Raw genomic sequence first — 15929 nt, 5'->3', positions numbered from 1 at the left:
ATCAAAAGTATGGCATAAAATACAGAAGATAATTTATGGTGAAGATTCAGAGCTCCTCCCTTCAGTATGTTATGTGTTCCTCACTAGCCTCAGAGAAAAAAGGTTGGACTTTCAGGATGTGAAAAACAAAATAAAGCCTTGAGAGAAAGGGAATATATACGATGTTGGGGTTTTTTTTCTTTGCTTTAGTTTTTCCTCTAGGGCATCCTATAGCCTATTATTAATCAAGCATTTTTTTTATTCTTTTCTGGTGTTGTTTTTTATAGTTCTTTTCTGACTAGTCCACTTTCACATGCCTCTCCTATGAGGACAGGCTGAGGGAGTTGGGCTTGTTCAGCCTGGAGAAGAGAAGGCTGCGGGGAGACCTGATTGCGGCCTTTCAGTACCTAAAGGGGGCCTGTAGGAAAGGTGGGGAAAATCTTTTTAGTAGGGCCAGCAGTGACAGGACAAGGGGTAATGGTTTTAAACTAAACCAGGGTAGGTTTAGACTAGATATAAGGAAGAAGTTCTCTACAATGAGGGTGGTGAAACACTGGAACACGTTGCCCAGAGAGGTAGTGGAGGCCCCATCCCTGGAAACCTTCAAGGCCAGGTTGGACGGGGCTCTGAGCAACCTGATCTAGTTAGCAGTGTCCCTGCTCCTGCGGGGGGGTTGGACTAGATGACCTCTAGGGGTCCCTTCCAACCCAAAACATTCTATGATTCTATGATTTAGAAGGGATTCCATTAATTTAAATGTCTTGTCTAATTTGTGTGTTGATTGTGTAGCCACAATAACTGAGTGTTTCTCTTAAGTTGTTGACTGGCTGTACTTATTTTTCTCTAGGCAATTTAGAGTTTAAATATAGGAATTTAAATATGAAAGTTTCAGGGAGGAGTGAAATCTTTTGCAAGTGCAGAATGTCTGAAGTGTGGATTTTCTTGTGTTGGAAAATGCTTTCCCAAGCACTTTCAGGCTTTGAGCAATAAGAATATATGCTGCTTCTTTTTCCAGGCCTACCTTTTCAGTGCTGATAATAGCTTGTTTGGTACTGGTCATGTATAAATTTAATAAGAAAACACTTTTCAGGCTTGTAACTGTAGCCATGTTAGGTTGTGCCTGGCATAGCAATGAGGAGAGGGCTGCCTACCTTATAACCAAATTCTAGAGTAAAAACTTGTAATGGCCTTTGAGTGCACACCTGGCCTTATGAATTTTTAGCAAATTCAGAACTTTGGTTCAGATCCTTCATGTTAACAAAGAGAAGCAGTAACTTCTGAAATAAAACTGTATTATGGTAAGAGTTTCTTTTTGGGTATGAAAGGTCACTCTCTATGTGCTATAGGTGGTTTGGTTTTGGTTTTTTTCCCCATCTAGTATTTGCAATGTGAACATTTCTGAAAATGCAACCATCAATGTTATGTAGGTGAGCCTAAACTATATTTTAAGGAAACTTCACTGGCTGCATGTGAACACAGTTTTCTGTGCCATGCATTGAGGTTGGCAAATGTGACTTCCATTTACAAGGCAGGCCAGAGGGAGGATCTAGGAAACTACAGGCTTGTCAGCCTGCCCTCTGTGCCAGGGAAGGTCGTGGAGTGGGTCATATTGAGTCCCGTCACATGGCACATACAGGACAACCAAAAGATCAGGTCCAGTCACCATGGGTTTATGAAAGGCAGGTCCTGCTTGACCAACCGTATGTCCTTGCATGACGAGGTGACCCGCTTAGTGGATGAGGGAAAGGCTGTGGATGTAGTGTACCTGGACTCCGGTAAAGCCTTTGATGCTGCTTCCCACAGCATTCTGCTTGAGAAACTGGCTCCCCATGGCCTGGACAGGCACACTCTTCACTGAGTAAAAAAACTGGCTGGATGTCTGGGCCCAAAGGATGGTGGTGAATGGAGTTAAATCCAGTTGGGGGCTGGTCACAAGTGGTGTTCCCCAGGACTCAGTGTTGGGGCCAGTTCTGTTTAACACCTTTCTTAATGACCTGGACAAGGGGACTTAGCATACCCTCAGCAAGTTTGCAGGTGACCCTAAGCTGGGTGGAAGTGTTGATCTGCTTGAGGGTAAGAAGGCTCTACAGAGGGATCTGTACAGGCTGGATCAAGGGGTCAAGGCCAATTGTATGAGGTTCAACAAGGCCAAGTGCCAGTTCTTGCACTTGGGTCACAGCAACCCCATGCAACACTACGGGCTTGGGGATGAGTGGAAAGCTGCTTGGCAGAAGAAGACCTGGGGAGTGTTGGTTGATAGCCGCTGGATATGAGCCAGCAGTGTGCCCTGGTGGCCAAGAATGCCAAAAGTATCCTGGCTTGTATCAATGTGGCCAACAGGACCAGGGAAGTCATCATTCCCCTGTACTCGGCATTGGTGAGGCTGCACCTCAAATACTGTTTTCAGTTTTGGGTCCCTCACTTACAAGAAGGACATTGAGGTGCTGGAGCATGTCCAGAGAAGGGCAACAAAGCTGGTGAGGGGTCTGGAGCACAAGTCTTATGAGGAGCAGCTGAGGGAACTGGGGTTGTTCAACCTGGAGAAGAGGAGGCTGAGGGGAGACGTTATTGCCCTCTACAACTGCCTGGTGTTGGTCTCTTCTCCCAAGTTACAAGCGATAATACGAGAGGAAATGGCCTCAAGTTGTGCCAGGGGAGGTTTAGACAGGATATTAGGAAAAATTTCTTCAGGGGTTATCAGGCACTGGAACGGGCTACCCAGGGAAGTGTTTGAGTCCCCATCCCTGGAGGTATTTAAAAGATGGGTAGACGAGGTGCTTAGGAACATGGTTTAGTGGTGGGCAGGTACTGTTGGGCTTGATGATCTTAAAGGTCTTTTCCAACCAAAGGATTCTATGATGACATGAGTATACTTGTTCCAAAATATTCATATTGCGTATCTTTTTTTACTTACAGAAGAAAATGTGGTTTGCATATGGAAATTCTGGGTTTGTTCTGTGCAAAACTCAGAGGCAAAAAAATGTTAGAACGGGCTCAAGAACACACTGCTGAGCACGATATGATCAAGAGTAGAAGTCATGCTGACAGAATCCTCTAATAATCCTTACTTTGTTTTATTCAAAGGGTGAAAAATATCCTACAATCACATGATCTCTTTTTTGCTTTTCAAGAAATATTGTTTGTTATTCTGTGTGTTTGGACTAAAGCCATGCTTGGCTCAAGTAGCTGCAGTTCAGCTGACTTCCAGATAGGTCTGTTCACTTAACAAATGTTGGGCTTAACTCTCAAGATTGGGCCATTCTAGTGATTTACTAATCCATTAAATTTATATTATGTAGAGGTTAATAGTCTAAATAGTTTTAAATGCAACTTCTTAATTATTCACTTTTTTCTCTTTGTATAGATAAGATCCTTGATCTTACGGCTTCAGAGGCTTCAGGAAAAAGCGATAGAGGAAGATGACTATGACAGAGGTGAGAGTTGCTCCCTCCTACCCACCACTGGATCATGTGGCTTTTTTTTTTTAGCTTCTTCCTCCTTCCTCTATTAATTTTATTTTAAATTTGCTACATAGTGATGATTAGGTGTGGAAGACTAGTTCAATTAACTGTATTGTTTATTCTGTTGTATGGCAGGAAACAAATTAAAGAACGAAGTAGGTCAGCAGCAGGTAGCAACAGTTTTTATTTTCTTGAGCCACATTGCCATGTGGGAAGGTTGAAATCTGCATATCCACCATCTGGATTAGCTGTTTTGAAGCAGCATGGCTTTAAAAAAATCCAGAAATGAATGAAAGCTTTGAAAGGAGAAACAACAGGCACTTGCTGCTGAGAGTCTGATTTGTTGCTTGCCACATTTAGTCATGATGCTACAGCAGGGCTCAGACGTGGAAGTGAGGTCAGTAGCTATTGTAAAAGTGAATGAAATTGTGTGGGATTAACTTGATGTCCACTGAGGTGACTGAAGACCAGCTAGAGAATATGGTGGCGATACAGCTGCTGGCAAATATCTGTATTTGAATAGTGCTTTTCCTTTCAAATGCCTTGGTGCTTCTGATAAGCTCTGTGTGTGCGGGCATTGATAATTGGAGCATCTGTTAACACACATTTGGGGTTTCTTATTGTTTCCTGTTACGGTAGTCTATGTTCAGGTACTCATATTTTGATAGTCTTGAGGTTCTAGATTAAATTCTTCCTGCTAGATCTGTCTTCAGTTGGGAAGCCCTGCAAATGTTTCAGTAAAATCTGTGTGGGTACTTCAGAGAATAAGTCTGAAAAAAGTTCCTTTCCTGCCACTTTTTTATTCTCGGCTCTTAGGGGTTGGGGAGTGGTCAGACTTCTAGTTTGCCTTTCAAAATTAATGTGTGAAGCTTTGCAGTTGTACCATGGCTCTGTTTCCCTGCCCCCAAAGGTGTCCCCCAAGATGATTAAAGTGTGTGTTAATAGTGTCTAGGGAGTAAGTGTGTAGCCCTTTTGCGAGAGTGGTTCTGTTGGCCTCTTAAAGGCTTGCCTATAGAGAGGAGAAAAGTTTGCTACTGTCACAAGTCATTCTTTTAGTGTGGCATCTCCCAGTGGGGAACCCCTTTAGGTAAGTTAAAGAATGTTGTAGATATTCATGGGTTTAATCTCTGTCAAATAGACATTATTGATGTGTATGCTTTACATGTGTAACACTCATAACTCTTCTTTTTTTTAAGTGCATGTGGGTTGAGTTCCCAGTTGGAGACTTCCCGACAGCTGTGTACTCAGTGCACGTGGTTCCCACAGATTCCAGCTGGGATTCTCTGGGCAGTCAGCCACTCCAACAGCAGTATCTTAGTGTATCAGGTGTGACATCTGCACGTGATGCCATGTAGTCATTGACCACAGTGGAAAATGATGACTTGTCTAACCTTGCACAGAAAGCTCTTGTGTAGTTTTCCTGGGTGCTAGTTTTGTGTCTTCAAAACAGGACCATCTTTATGTTGTCCATCACTTTTATCAATTGCCCTTTTCAGTTTCCACCCTAGTTATCAGGCAGATAGCATGGAGGGCGCTTTGCAGTCTTGCATTAATTTCCCCTCAGGAAAACGGTCTGGCTGAAATGTGATTTCACCAGGTGGTGTGGGCACAGCTTACAGAGAGCAAAAGTGGCAGCAGTACAAAGGTGGAGAGGAGCATCTGCAGGTGGGATTGCTGTTTTCCGTGCTAAGTCTGGCATATATAGGCAGAAAGCATTTGTCCTGGTATGGGATTAGGTACTGAGGTGCTTGAGACTTTGCCTTGGGTTCCTCCATCCCTTTGAAATCCATCTTCACACAAGCGTTCTCAGAAAATGCCACGCTCCTTTGTGATACATGACCGTGCATTCTTAATTTTATCAGTTCCTAATTTTTGAGCCCTTGACCCACTTTCTGTCATACTGGTCTTTGTTCTTCTTCTGATGCAACTGTCAGGCGGGGGTTTTTTTTGTGACTACTTTTTGTTATTTTCATGATTTCTGAACTGGCTTCCTTAGTTTTTCTCTTCTGAAACACAGGCAGCGTATCTCTGGGGAAAGACTCCCGTGGAGAAGCTGCAGTGTTGCAAAGAGAATTAGAGCTGTGACCTTCCCTCCTCCTCTTGCAGTGGCAAGCTTTCCACCTTTGCTTTTAGAGCTACGTTGCTGCTTCTGGTGGAGAGCAAAGTCTTGCCTGGTGTGACGTGAAGTTTGAAAGCTTATTAAAGAGCTTACAGATTGGCCCAGTACCAATTTCTGTTCAAGTGAAGTCTGTAATTAGCCATCTTTAAAGGGATCTTATTGCCAAATATTGCTAGCAGGGAATGGAATTCTTAAATGTGCAGAGCTGTGATGCAGGGCGTAAATGGAAATACATTAACAGGGAATGGGAGAAACCGACATGGTGTATGCAGAGGGCTGAGGACATTTTAACTGTAACGCTAAAAAGAAAATTACTGTCCCTGTAATTTTGGGGACTTCTTTGAGTGTAGAGCAACTTCTTTGTTAAGAGCAGAACTGGTTTGGACAGGAGATTGTGGTAGTACTGTGTGTGGTGGTAGCGTGGGTCTTGCTGATTTGGGAGTGCTGCAGGGGAAGGGGAGATCTGGTGTGATGTGAGTAGCTGTGAAATGCCCTGTATGTGGAAGAGGTGAGTAGGAAAGGAGAGCGGGTGGAGGTGGGGTATGGGTGGCTATATCCCCAAATGAAAAACTAAATTGTCAATAAATACATCATTATTATTATTATTATTATGTGTAACCGTAGTATTGCTTCAGTGGTAGAGCCTCTTCTGCAACTTCAGCCATAGACAAGAGCCATCCAGTCTTGCGATAGAGGGCTTGGTTTTTAATAGCCCATCAGTGGGAGGGAGATGTGTTAACACTTACAACTCCTCAAAGTGCTCAGGGCTGGTTTCTGCTGCCTGACGCTGCAACTTAGCAACTTCAGGAAAGGCGAGCATCTACTGTCTGACATAGCTGCTTTTCTGCTCTCCGGAGTTTTTTGAAATCTCCCATAGTTTATAGTAACTTTTGGAACTGAGGTGTAAGTGAAGTGGTGCCCCTACAGAGAGGGGAAAGTGATGCACTGTGTTTTCAGCTGTGGCAACGAGACTAGGAAATGGCACAGAAATAAAGCCAGTTTTTCCCACTACAAAGCCACGAACAAATACCTTGTTGCAAACAGGTCAGGAATAAGGATGTATTTCCCCCCCCCCCCCCCACAGAAACACAGAACAGATGCTTGCTGCTTGGGTCTATTAGAGAACATGTGTGTTTTCCAGGTTTATATTAATGAATTAATTAGTAATTAGCATTTATTTCCTAAGCAGGTGATGATTTTTTTTTAAGGGATATTTGAAACCACAACCCTTCATTGCTGTTTAGGAGATAAGTGAATGCCTGTTTAAATTTTCACCTTGTTTCTTCCTAGTTTTTCCTTTTGTAGATGAATCTATTTGCTCTGTCTTCCTCCTGTCCTCGAGCTTGGGAGGTGCACAGCAAAAATGGCTTTTGCTGTTGCTTGTTTACCTGTGCTTTGCCTTCTTAAAGACCTGCCTTGGCATGGTTAGGGTGTTGGTGTAGAGGAGCTTCAATCAGTCATTCAAGCAACTACAGTTTCTTCCTATACTTTCTGGCAGTGCCATATGTATGTGGGGGGGTTATGTTTGTTCTGAGAGCACAGGGGCGCTGCTTGGGGCAGAGGCCACCCTCCTGTCCCATGTTCATGCTCATTGGCTGGAGGTCACCAAGCATGGTGCTGAGAGACCTGCAGGGTGCTCTCTCTTCATATGGTAGCAACCATGGGTTGTTTCAAATGCAGATGTTCCTTGGCTGAGAAATGTTTGTGTGAAATGCATATTCAGTGAGACAAATTTTCTCAGTCCTGCTTTAATTTTAAATGGGAACCGTTAGGATGTTACATGTTTTATTGCTCATTCTGTGTTTGTAGGTAATGAAATATCAGGATGTAGCCTTTTTTCTGTATTTACGTGTGGTCTCCTCTTGATGGCCACATTACTGTATATTTTGAAAGCAGGTACAGTACCATGGGAATATGATAACACTGTTTTGCTTTGCATAGCATATAGTAAAAATTGGTCTGTTCTCCAAGGATCACTTGGAGTGTTGTCATGGCTCATTATTCATGATGGAGCTTGACAGCTCCAAGGTTAAACACACTGCTGAATACGGGAGGTAAAAAAAAAAAAAAAGCAGCATATTTTTGTGTCTGTGGGAGTTGTGCTTGCAGTGGAAGCAAGTGTATTTTGCTCAGTACAAATCTATTGCCCAAACATTTAAAAACCCTGTTCTTGTTCTTTGTTTCTTGAACTCTTCAACCTTGCTTGGTGCAAGGGGCAAATGGATTGGTAACTTCGGTGTCAGGACTGAGTCTTGCTGCCAAACTCCACTACTGGTTCACATGCTATCTTGTTACTCAGAAATAAGTTCCTGCAGAACTACTGCTTTTATTTATTTATTTATCTTAATCCTTGTATGCAGGAATGTGACCGTATAGATTCACTGCTTGCAACTGGTAGGGAATGGTAACTTCCATGTGCAGTCAGATTATATTCACAGTTAGGGTTCTCCAGTGAAGGTCATTGAGCAGATCAGAGCAACTCCTCATCAGTCCAACGTGGCAGCTGGGATATATAAAAATTTACGCTTGTTGTGGCAAAACCTATCCTATCTTGGCAATGAAAATTCATGCTGTAGATACATTTAACATCATGTGAGCCTTCAATTATTTTAATTGAAGTCTTAAAACTTGAGCTATGTGAGTTGGTGAGCTGCCATGGGCTTGTGCGCCGTGTGCTCTGCAGAAAAAATAGTGTTTGTATGCTGTTTTCTTTTCTTTTGCTCTTTGCTCCTGCTCTTCATACCCATTGTCCTTTCCACGTCTCGGGATCTGCAGGGCATCAAGGGCAGAACCCTGTCCTGTGTAGGAGTTGAGGAGTCTCATTTCACACATTTTCTATTAATCACAAGTGTAGGAAGGGAAAGGAAAGGCTTTGTAGCAGTTAGCCTCCTGTACGTTTACACTAGAAGAGGTGCTGCTGCTCACTTGAATCAGCTATTTATTTAAGGCAACTGCAGAGAGAGAGAGAACAATACAGTAGAGTGTTAAGTAATGTCTAGGTTGAAAATGTTATTTGTTAAATGGTATTCAGAGGGAGGTCTTGGCCACTTCTTATGGTGGTACTTGCAAATGCTGAATTATGCAATAACCCCAATCTCCTGGCCAGGTGTATAGTTGTTTGGTCTTTCCAAATTTCTTTCTGCAGTTTAAGCTGGAAAAAATATTTTAAAATGCCATTTCTAGTCATAGCTCTTAAACATTTGAACCAATATGATCTTTAAGCAGGTGGGTGGTGTATTTTGTTTTTTTCTTTTTTTTTTTTTTTTCTGGAAGAGCTATTTGCAGATGAGGGTTGGATAGAATCCCTGCTTTACTGTACTTCTATTATTTTGAACTAAAATGCTTGCTTGACAGATGGCTGTTATAATAGGACACAGAAACGAAGGCAAGTTAGTTTCTTTCTGAGGAAGGACAGTGAATTGAGAGAGAAGCTATATCTGGAAATAACTCAAAAAACATGTTACTTTGGATTGTACTTGTTTAAGGATGGTGTGTACCTGTGGAAGTAAAATCCTTAAACCTAGCTGTATATTGAGTGAAGCTCTATATCTGAGGCTACTGATGAAATAAAAGGCAGTGGATGCTGGGGGGGCAAAGCTTTTGTGTGACACAGGAGATTTACTGGGAGCTTGTAACTTGCAGTTGCAGGCCACTGAATTGGAAATGGGTTTGGGGTGGATGGGACAAATAGGGCTTTCTTGTTGTGCTATACTGTCAGTTTTGTTCGGTCATGAGCTTGTAGTAGCTTCTCAAAATCTGTGGGTAAGTCTTTTCAGGTTTAATTTTTCATTTTTATAACTTTCCAGTAAAGCTATTAAGATGATGGGGGGGAAGGGCTTGTACAAATTCTCAAAACTAAATCGTTTTGCGTGGATCTTGTTTATCCTGTCTTTCTCTGACAAACTCAAATAACCTCCACAAAAGGTTTGGGTGTTTGTGTGAAGTATAAATTAGATTTAATTTTCCTTGCAACAAAACAGAAGCAGCTAAAACCTTGCAACTTTTCCACCTTGCCTGGGTTTCTCTGTTTAAGACACCAAGTCTGAAATTAAAAGAGAAGACTATCCATTTATTGTTTGGTGCTAGCTGAAACTATGGACCAAGATGCTGTCATTCAAATGCTTGGTCTTGGCTTCTGTCTACTAGCAGCAGTAACAACATCACCATTTCTTTTTACACAGTCTGTGTCAGGTTTATCCAATTCCTATTGCCTTTTTTTTGGTTTTTTTTATGGATTTTTATTTGTTTGTTTTTTCTGTGGTGGTGGTTTTTTTTTGTTTTGTTTTTTTTTTTTTAAAATCATATCACTGGGACAGGATTTGAGGTCTGGTAAGCATTTCTGGGTATTTCCACTTACTGTGTTTGCTTATTACATGTGTAGCACATGCATCTTCAGCACCTTCTTGAAACATTTTTTATGTGAACCCTCACTTTAGCCCGGTTGTTCAGTTTCCATCATGTCAGAATGTGTCTTTGAGGTAGACCAGGATCTTGCTGTTGGTCTGCTTATGCCCATGCATTGAAAATGCAGTTATGTTTTCTGCATCTTTGTTTCTGTAGCCAATATTGGAGAGGAAGCTGCTGTAGTCATGCAGTACCTCGCTTAGCCTGTGCAGCCTAAATATTTTTAGGAAGCGGTATTATTTTGTGGGATTCTACTATGCTCTCTTATTTTAATCTTGGCCAGCGTGAAGAGGTTCAGCTACATCTTGTGTTTCTAGAAGCTGCTTGACAAAAAGAAAATTGCTGAAGTTTTGGCATACCATGTGTTTGGAAGCTTTCTCTACTCCCGGCCATCTGCTGTCTAAAACTGACACCGCAGGCTACCCCTCCTATGATAGTCAGGCTCTATTTCTCAGTCCATGATGCAGCCAAGCTGTTCCCAGACAGCCTGGCTAGTCTTTTACAAACAAACAAGCAATGAAAAAATCTGAACAAAATAAGCAATTATGGATAATTTAAGAGCCTACTTACCGAATTGCAGTTTGAAGCGTGGAGCTCTGATGGGTGTAACTTGGGAGAAGTGTTGATGTGCTATCTGGACAGTACCCACTGAGTGAGTGACACTGCTCTCCTGCTACCCAGCCCATCTGCTTACTTTGCACTTGCAATATCATGCAGCCCAATTTTATATTCAGGACAGACTTATTTTCCCTTGCTCTTTAGAAATATTAACTCCAGATAAGAAAATTGCCTTTCATTTGCAACGTGACCACTGGAGACAGTATGACTATTAATTCAACCAACAACTAGAAATTGATTTTGCTGCCCTTGTCTTACACTTAGGATATAAACATTTTAATGGAGTGGGGGAACACCAGCTCTTCTTAATTATTGCCTGCTTAATAAATGACTGGACGTGGACAGAAACTTCTAGATGGCAAATTCTATGTAATTGGGGATTAAAAAGATGCTGAATGACTGTGACTACCGTTTGAAAGCAAATACAAAAGTCTTCCAGTGCGAGTCCTCTGTGGGGAACTGATAATGCTCCTGGCTGATTGCTGGGTGGTGTCTGGTTGAATTCCTTAATAGGATGTTTTTATTGGAGACCTGTGCAGACTTCCCATCACTCGCTGAACTCTTCTGCAAAGTGGAATTGCCTCAAGTCAATTACCTTCTTCTTTCTCCTGAGGTTTCCCTCTTGTCCTCCCTGTCCGCATGCCCAGACCCAACTACCCATGCTGGGGTGTGTTCATAGTTCTGGAGGCACGTCTGCCCTCTCTGATGCTTCCCTGCTCCGCCTTCTGCATATGGAAGCTTTTGTTCCTTTCTTATTTTTAGCCCATGGAAGGTAAAAGTAGCAAATTTGCTGTTATATGGACATCTTTAGTCCTCTTAGGACAGTGATAGGGTTGTGGCAATGAGCATTAATCAAAAAGGCGAAGAGGGGAAATTTCAAATTAGCACTCGTATACAGTAACATGCTTTGGACAAAGAGTTACTGAGCCTATAGGAAATGCTGACAGTGGGAGCATCCAAGCTGATGCCAAGCAGTGTGAGTTTTAAACTTCTGCTGTTGATACCATCCTACCAGTCTAACACTAGTCAGGATTCCTGGTAGGTTTTGATTTGAAGAGTGGGAAGTGATTGGGACATCTCCATGCTCACTGAGATTTTTAAAGTGTGAAAAAGTAGATGAAGTTACTGAGTTGGATTGGTTTGATGTATGGCAAAGCTGCAACAAAAAGCAAAGTGAGGTACTGTGAATCAGAGGCATAATTTAGACATGGTGTTGGAACCAAATACAAATAAAGATGTACAGCCTTTTTGATTAAGTCATCGCAGAATATACTGTTAATCTGACTTATTTGTGGGTGTTCGTTCATGCACACCTCTGGCGTTCCCGAGTGCCTCTGTTATGTCTCCCTGCTAATAGTAGCTCACTGGAGAAGTAGCATCTTCAAGAAAAGGCTTTAACGTTTGGGTTGCTAGAAGCTCTCCAGGGTTCATTCAACTTCTTGAGAAACTGCATCAGTGGAAGTAAAGAGCAAAACCAGTTTGGGTTTATATGTGCAATGGCACCATACAAAGCATCTGTTGCATTGTACCGAAGTGTCAGGGACAGTGTTGTAGACTAGAGCACCTGGGATAATGGTCTCAATAAGACCTGCTTATAAATGAGTGGGTCTCTATGGGATTTATTTTTTTCGTGATGTGGTGTACCTGAAATACTTCTATGCTGTCCTAAAATCCAATCCTAAACTTGGAATAGGTGCAGCTGACCTAAGATCTAGAAAAACAATATCTAAATTTCAGACAGTCTTGTTTCCAGTTGCTGCCTCTGCCTATAGAAACTTTCAAAAGGCATGTTGCAAGGAGCACTAACTGATGTATCCTAAAAAGCCAACATACGTGAGTGAAAGCACGCAGGAGACAGAAGCTTGAATTTGACGTGCATGTCAATATAACTTCAATACTTAAAAACCACTCTTGAATAAATGTGTTTTGTAATATTTTTGTCTAGCTCTAGGATTTCAGCTGTGCAAAAGATACGGGAATTTGTATTAGGTTTGTGTGGCAACGTTTTGGTAGCGGAGGGGCTACAGGGGTGGCTTCTGTGAGAAGCTGCTAGAAGCTTCCCCTATGTTCGATAGAGCCAGTGCCAGACAGCTCCAAGATGGACACGCCACAGGCCAAGGCCGAACCTGTCGGTGGCAGTGGTAGTGCCTCTGTGATAACATATTTAAGGGGGGGTGGAAAACCTGTGTAACTGCAACTGGAGAGAGGAGTGAGAATATGTGAGAGGAACAGCCCTGCAGACACCAAGGTCAGTGAAGAAGGAGGGACAGGAGGTGTTCCAGGTGCTGGAGCAGAGATTCCCCCGCAGACCATGGTGAAGCCCATGGTGAAGCAGGCTGTCCCCCTGCAGCCCATGGAGGTCAATGGTGGAGCAGATCTCCACCTGCAGCCTGGGGAGGACCCGACGCTGGAGCAGGTGGATGTCTGAAGGAGGCTGTGACCCTGTGGGAAGCCCACGCTGCAGCAGGCTCCTGGCAGGACCTGGGACCCATGGAGAGAGGAGCCCACATTGGAGCAGGTTTGCTGGCAGGGCTTGTGACCCCGTGGGGGACCCATGCTGGAGTGGTCTGTTTCTGAAGGACTGCACCCTGCGGAAGGGACCCATGCTGGAGCACTTGTGAAGAACTGCAGTCTGTGGGAAGGAGTCACACTGGAGAAGTTTGTGGAGGACTGTGTCCCATGCGAGGGACCCCAGGCTGGAGGAGGGGAAGAGGGTGAGGAGTCCTCTCCCAGAGGATGAAGGAATGGCAGAGACAATGTGTGATGAACTGACCCAACCCCCATTCCCCATTGACCCTGGGAAGAAGAAAGAGGTGAGGGAAGGGTATTTAAAGATTTGGTTTTATTTCTCATTAACCTACTCTGATTTGATTGTAATAAATTAAGCTAATTTCCCCAAGTCAATTCTGTTTTCCTGTGACTGTAATTGCTGAGTGATCTCTCCCTGTCCTTAGCTCAACCCAGGAGCCTTTCATTATATTTTCTCTCTCCTCTCCAGCTGAGAAAGGGGAGTCATAGAGCGACTTTGGTGGACACCTGGTGTCCAGCCAGGGTCAACCCACAACAGTTGTTTTTTTCTTTGTTTTCTTCCTGTTGTGTTGTGAGGCAGTCAGTTAAGAGTTGGACTATAGGCATGGGTGCTGACTTTCTTGAGTTAAATACACTGATTTCTCAGGGTGGTATTTTGCAGGGCTGTTACCACTTCCAGACAATTGGGGAAATATATTTAGGAGTCGGACCATAATCAGACAAGCTTGAGGAAGGGCTTGTGTGCCTGGCAGTTTGTTTTATTGTTCCAACTTCACTAGTTGCCCTGGCTGACTAGTTAGCAGGACAAGCCTTGTGCTACCTATTTCATGGTGGTGTGGTGAAATGCATTATAAGTAATGGTGCGGTATTGTGATATATGTGAGGGGAAAAGCCAGATCTAGCTTCACTTTACAAACTGGTAGACTCTGTGTTTACCATTGAAACTTCACAGTGAGAATATGACAGTTGCTTCTCTAAAAATGTCAGCTTGGTACTTTGTAGTAATTGATAATATCAAGTAAGTTACAAGTTTTACCTGCTTCGTTACATCTGAGTAGCCAAGAGAACATGTGGATAACTAAAATCACTAACTAGGAAGGGTTTCTTTTTATGAAAAAAGAAATACTGATCACATATTAGAAAACTGGAACATCAAAAGCAAGTAGTTTGGAATTTCCCATTGTGCATACCAATAACGGTAAAAGAAATATTGCTGGAATTAAAAATATTTTTAGAGACTTCTGGATGAATTATTATTGGCAAAGTTCAGCTGTAGCGAGTAGTGCTTTGTATTTTTTCAGTTTTGTTTTCAGCTAGCAGGTATCTTAAAAAACACTTTTTAAAGATAAAGCTAATTGTTTAGTAGTAAGACCTTTTAAATTTGAAAAACTAAAATGAAAACATTTTTAGATGAAGAGTACATAATTTTGCTGCTGGGTTTCTTCTGAAAGCACATGTGGAAGAGGTGGTATTACTCAATGGTGTGGCTTTTTCATCTTTAGTTTTCCTTAGAGAGGTGAAGATCAGACATGCAGTCACACTGATGATCTGTCTCTTTTAGAACTGTACATATTTTGAAATCTATTTTATCAGGTTTTGGAGTAATTATTTTTAGTCCTAAGAGTTTTATAGTTTAAAAGTAAAGTGTTTGGTTAAAAAACCCATCAAACAATACAATCTGTGACTTTTTTTTTGTGTTGCCAAATGCATATGAAATGCTCACGTGTTGGTTTTTTTTATAAAGGAAATGTTAAAGGTGGTTCACTACTTTCATATTTCACCAATGAAACTTTCCTCTCTTCATGATTGGTTCTCCTGTGTTTATGGCTTGAGACAAGAATTTCGCTAATGTAATTAATTTTTCAGGGAAAATGCAAGGCAATCCTCTAAATATGTACAGACATACCATGTTATCCACTGAGGATGTATTCCCAAACAGTATGTCATTTAGCAATGTGATGGATAGCAAAACATTTTTTCCCCATAAAAATTAATATAAGAGGAGCTTTTGATATACAGTATAAATTCACAGGGACGGTGTAGATGATATGGCAGGTGAAGTTTCAGAAAGAGGACCATCAGCCTCATCAGGTGGAGGAGATGCTTGCTTTCTGGAATGGATTGCTGTTCTGAGAGTTCTCTTCCGCTTCAACTGTGAGACTGCACACCCAGCATTGTGCTTTTCTGTCCTTCACCCTTAACTGGCTTTGTTCTGAATCGTTTTGGAAAGAAGGGAACAAGAACACTTCCAGTAGAAGACTTGCATAAAGCCTTCAGTCTCAGGTGAAGCAGTTGAGAGCTTGAAGAATGTCAATCCTTTCCAAAAAGCCAGTGTTTCTTTCAGCTGACCATACTGATGTTCCCATTGTGCATCTCCATCTTCCACATCATATATACAGTCCCTGGGAACTTGAATTATATGTATTCAAGTCCCTGCATGTATCCCCCCTGCATTACGTCAATTCTTAGGGGAAAAATTGCTTTGTTGTCTGCTCACCAGAGCCATTTCATCTGAAAGGCTGATGGCAGCTTGTGGAGCAGGATATTAAATGATCACTGATGGAATGCTAAAATAATGGAGAGAAATGGCAGAGGCAGTAGGGTCTTGCGGTACACCATAAACCATGTTTGATTTCTTCTGAATAATGTTACAAACCAGGTCAATGCATAGTCTTCTCAGTCTATATATGTTAGCTATGGTACTGCATTGAGTGGTTTGATCATGCTTTGGTTGGGACTGGCATTGAGCAAACTTTGGGTAGATTGGAGCATCAAGACCCTCATTAGAAAAGAGAGGAGAGAGGGTCTGGGTGAGAGCT

The 15929-nt window shown here is 42.3% G+C and overlaps 1 protein-coding gene across 1 annotated transcript in view; it reads left to right on the top strand.

Moving 5' to 3' along the window:
* Positions 1-15929, top strand: part of DISC1 (DISC1 scaffold protein) — a 191265-nt gene that overhangs the window by 3495 nt on the left and 171841 nt on the right. The window contains exon 3 of the mRNA XM_035899688.1: positions 3344-3413. Within this exon, the coding sequence (XP_035755581.1) occupies positions 3344-3413 (70 nt within the window). The remainder of the gene's footprint in view (positions 1-3343; positions 3414-15929) is intronic.

Source organism: Egretta garzetta, unplaced genomic scaffold, assembly GCF_000687185.1.
Source record: "Egretta garzetta isolate BGI_Z169 unplaced genomic scaffold, ASM68718v1 scaffold118, whole genome shotgun sequence".
NCBI lineage: Eukaryota > Metazoa > Chordata > Aves > Pelecaniformes > Ardeidae > Egretta > Egretta garzetta.
This window is presented reverse-complemented; position numbering and strand designations above follow the sequence as displayed.